Consider the following 4,800-nt stretch of genomic DNA (forward strand, 5'->3'; position numbering starts at 1 on the left):
CTCACCCAAGCCCACAAGAGGTAAAGCCGTTCAGTATAAGTTGTCAAGATATAGAAGAAACGAGACAGGACTAAACAGCACGGTAAGAGGCATTGATCTGAATTGGTGGAACATTGGAAATGTCGTAGGGGCAATGTGACTTTCAACAAGATGTGGCCCACAATTTCAATGTGGCCCAGAATTTTGCAACTGACGTTCTCTTATTCAGGCCATGAAAATTGAATGGTTGGCTCGAGTGATGAGATAACATGTGTTTCGGGAAGTTCTCTTCTATAGTGTCACACTCCACTGAACGAAAAGTTTCGTCCTACAAATACTCTAAAAGTGACTCAAAAGAATAACATTTTGTCCTTGATACCTCAAAACACGACGCAAGGCATTCGTACTCCCGTTTACTGGGCTGAAATGGGTTAATATGTCTGCTTCCTAGAGTCTGGATACTTTGCGAAGGCCTTAGACACGTGCACCAACACATGCCTGGAAAAACGTAAATAGGGCAATTGATCAGGAAACAATCTCACTCAAAGTTGTATGAGGTAGAGCTCAAGCGTGTGTCAAAATTTGACAGAACGAGGCAGGAGCAAACATGGCGTATCAGGTAAAATGTCCGATCGGATCTGAACTAAAAGTGAAACATTGGAAAGAAATTTTCAGAAAATGACTCAACCCTGTGATAGTACATTTGTCGGCAGAGGCCTTATAGATACCAACACACGCCTGGACAAACAAAATATATCACTTGGTCATTATACAGGTATGCACGCCAATGGCGTCATCCTACTACTAAAGACTATATATGCTTGACTGCACTAATTGAGGAAACAAAATCTCACCCAAGCCCACAAGAGGTAAAGCCGTCCTGTGTAAGTTGTCAGAATATAGACGAAACGAGACAGAATTTAACGGCACGTGACAGGTAAGAGGCATTGATCTGAATTGGTGGAATATTGGAAAGGTCGATACATGATGAGTCACAAAAGGAGTCAATTAATTCTATGGCTACATTTGTCGTAATGAGTTTGTTTTCGACCCATTCACACAGTACCACTCACTGTCGCCTTGAGGAGATTTTGTAATCCAACCGACTGGCAGATGGTTGAAATCATTACCTATGGAAGGTTAACAAAGGGGTTTGTATTATTTATAATGCAACTTTGACACCCATTGAATCTTATGTAAAGACCAGATTAAGGAATATTACCTTTAAAAATGACAAAAATGTGTCATTCTGTGTCCAAAGACTACTACAACATTCTGAGAATGATAATTGGTACGACAAAGAATATGTTGTATTCAAGATAGACGTCGATATAAAATTGTCGACAGTGTGCGCGTATAGGAGATTTTCCGCGCAAGATTGTCATTACGTACGTATCAAAAGATCTGTAAACCTGGTGCATGTCGTCATTGCGAGAGAGCATTGTCATTGAAGGCACAGAAGTACGTACAAAGTGTATCACCTCATCTCACCTCACCAGTTCCATAGCTGTCACTCGTCAGCCGTAGGGGAAATGTGGCATTCAACAAGATGTGACCCACATTTTCAATTTGGCTAACAATTTCAATGTGGCCCAGAATTTTGCAACTGACGTTCTCTTATTCAGGCCATGGAAATTGAATGGTTGGCTCGAGTGATGAGATAACGTGTGTCGGGAAGTTCTCTTTGATAGTGTCACACTCCACAGAACGAAACGTTTCGTCCTACAAATACTCTAAAAGTGACTCAAAAGAATAACAACATTTTGTCCTTGATACCTCAAAACACGACGCAAGGCATTCGTACTACCGTTTACTGGGCTGACATGGCTGAAATGGGTTAATATGCCTGCTTCCTTGAGTGGATACTTTGCGAAGGCCTTAGACACGTGCACCAACACACGCCTGGAAAAACGTAAACAAGGCAATTGATCAGGAAACAATCTCACGCAAAGTTGTATGAGGTAGAGCACAAACGAGGCAGGAGCAAACGTGGCGTAGCAGGTAAAATGTCTTGATCTGAACTAAAAGTGAAACATTGTAAAGAAATTTTTCAGAAAATGTCTCAACCTAGTGATAGTACATTTGTCCGCATAGGCCTTATAGATACCAACACACTCCTGGACAAACAAAATATGCCACTTGGTCATTATACAGGTATGCACGCCAAGAATGTCAGCCTATATATGCTTGACTGCACTAATTGAGGAAACAAAATCTCACCCAAGCCCACAAGAGGTAAAGCCGTCCTGTGTAAGTTGTCAGAATATAGACGAAACGAGACAGAATTTAACGGCACGTGACAGGTAAGAGGCATTGATCTGAATTGGTGGGATATTGGAAAGGTCGATACATGATGAGTCACAAAAGGAGTCAATTAATTCTATGGCTACATTTGTCGTAATGAGTTTGTTTTCGACCCATTCACACAGTACCACTCGCTATCGCCTTGAGGAGATTTTGTAATCCAACCGACTGGCAGATGGTTGAAATCATTACCTATGGAAGGTTAACAAAGGGGTTTGTATTATTCATAATGCAACTTTGATACCCATTGAATCTTATGTAAAGACCAGATTTAGGAATATTACCTTTAAAAATGACAAAATGCGTCATTCTGTGTCCAAAGACTACTATAATGTTCAGAGAATGATAATTGGTGCGCCAAAGAAGGTGTTGTATTCAAGATGTCGATATAAAATCACAATACAGACAGTGTGAGCGTATAGGAAGATTTCCGCACAAGATTGTCATTACGTACGTATCAACAGATCTGTAAACCTGGTGCATGTCGTCATTGCGAGAGAGCATTGTCATTGAAGGCACAGAAGTACGGTACAAAGTGTATCACCTCATCTCACCTCACCAGTTCCATAGCTGTCACTCGTCAGCCGTAGGGGAAATGTGGCATTCAACAAGATGTGACCCACATTTTCAATTTGGCTAACAATTTCAATGTGGCCCAGAATTTTGCAACTGACGTTCTCTTATTCAGGCCATGGAAATTGAATGATTGGTTTGAGTGATGAGATAAACATAACATGGGTGTCGGGAAGGTTTTCTTCGATAGTGTCACACTCCGCTGAACGAAACGTTTCGTCCTAAAAATACTCCAAAAGTGACTCAAAAGAATAATAACATTTTGTCTTTGATACTATGATACTACAAAACACGACGCAAGGCATTCGTACTCCTATAGCTGTGCTGAAATGCCTGCTTCCTAGAGTCTGGATATTTTCACCAATTGCAACACACGCATATTTTGCGAAGGCCTTATTAGGCACCGATTGTATCACACGCCTGCATGCACGAACATAAAGGTCAATTGATCTAAGGCTGCCCGTGGTTGTTAAGAAGGTATGCAGCAAAGGGTACCAGACAACTGAAGTAAATGCTTGACTGGACTAATTCGGGAAACAAAATCTGAAGGTTTTGAGGTGAGCTCGAGTCAGTGTTTGTTTACGTATAGACGGTACGGGACAGGATCAAACGGTTCGTATATCACACGTTCTTCCTCCAACTTCATATCTTATGCCCCTGGTAGTGTGATTAAGCACCTCCAGGGGTAATTTAGCGCTGTAAGAAGCAGAGTGGTATCATAACGCCTATTTGTGTTTTGTTGTTAACAGCCGGCCACCATGGCCATGGCCCGCGCTAGGACGTCTTGCCTGTTGGTATGTTTGCTCGCTGTCCTGACCCGAGGTGTGACTGCCCTTGACTGCGCACCCCAATGCCGATGTTACGGTACCACTGTCGACTGCAGTCACGGAACCCTCACAGAATTTCCGCGGAATCAACTCATACCAACTTCAACAGAAGTTCTCCTGTTGAATGACAATCAGTTGTCAGAAGTGAGGCGTGACCCTCAGCTTCCCAACCTACTGGAACTGAGCCTGGAAGATAACTCCATCACTGCCCTGACACGCAATCCATTCATTTATCAGCCCAACCTCCAGATTCTCCGGTTAGGAGGAAACGCGATCTCCGATCTTCCCGCTTCGGCTTTCAACGGGCTGAGCCAACTTGTGAGACTTTACCTGAATAAAAACACCATCACAACAATAACTGCGTTTGGAAGCAATTCTGTCGTCAACAGACTGAAGATGCTCGACTTACAGGACAACAAACTCACCTCCATCAGCATCGGGACGTTCACAGGAGTCTCACTTCTTACGGAGCTCAACCTTTCATCTAATAACATCTCAGCGATAGAAGACGGGAGCTTCAGTCATCTCAAGGAGCTACGTGTCCTGTACCTACATTCAAATCACATCGGCATGTTGAACAGCGCGACCTTCGTGGGGATGTCAGCCTTAACTCGTCTGACTTTGAGCAACAACAAGATCCAGAGTCTACCTGACGTGGCCTTCATCGGCGCCCCAAACCTGGAGTTTCTGGACCTGTCATTAAACGACCTCTCCACAATCACACAGCAAGCGTTTTCAGGACTGTACAATCTTACCACGCTGCTTCTGGGTAATAACAAAATCAGCTCTATCGAGGACTGGGCGTTTGGTGACCTGGTCAAGATGCAGTCATTGGTCCTGATAAACAATTTTCTACAGAACATGTCAGCAGCAACTTTCACGTCTACGGAAGTATGGGTGAGCCTGTTTGTTTGTATTAAATTTTTCGTTTTAACTAGAAAGGTAACATTTGCAAAGCAAATGCATAATATTTACTTTCACATGGTCTAGCTTAACAAACTGCTGCTTTGTTCATGTTTACTCTAACGCATTCATATCTATAGCTACATTGTATGGTGAACAGCCCCTCCAACTCTTCTTCATCTTTGCCGGAGCTCAAAGATGTTATGTGAGCCCC

The 4,800-nt window shown here is 42.9% G+C and overlaps 1 protein-coding gene across 5 annotated transcripts in view; it reads left to right on the top strand.

Annotated features, from left to right (window-relative positions):
• Positions 1 to 2,170: 2,170 nt before the first annotated feature.
• Positions 2,171 to 4,800, top strand: part of LOC109469133 (leucine-rich repeat-containing protein 15-like) — a 17,587-nt gene continuing 14,957 nt past the window's right edge. For 3 of the 5 annotated variants that reach the window (XM_019767528.1, XM_019767532.1, XM_019767531.1), the window contains exons 1-2: positions 2,171 to 2,282; positions 3,606 to 4,580. In XM_019767528.1, coding sequence (XP_019623087.1) covers positions 3,615 to 4,580 — 966 coding nt within the window. In that variant the 5' untranslated portion in view covers positions 2,171 to 2,282; positions 3,606 to 3,614. Of the gene's footprint in view, positions 2,283 to 2,408; positions 2,497 to 3,235; positions 3,469 to 3,605; positions 4,581 to 4,800 lie in introns of those variants that run through there. The other 2 variants (XM_019767529.1, XM_019767530.1) reach the window with 2 other exon arrangements.

This window comes from Branchiostoma belcheri, unplaced genomic scaffold (genome assembly GCF_001625305.1).
Source record: "Branchiostoma belcheri isolate BF01 breed outbred unplaced genomic scaffold, Haploidv18h27 scaffold20, whole genome shotgun sequence".
Taxonomy (NCBI): domain Eukaryota; kingdom Metazoa; phylum Chordata; class Leptocardii; order Amphioxiformes; family Branchiostomatidae; genus Branchiostoma; species Branchiostoma belcheri.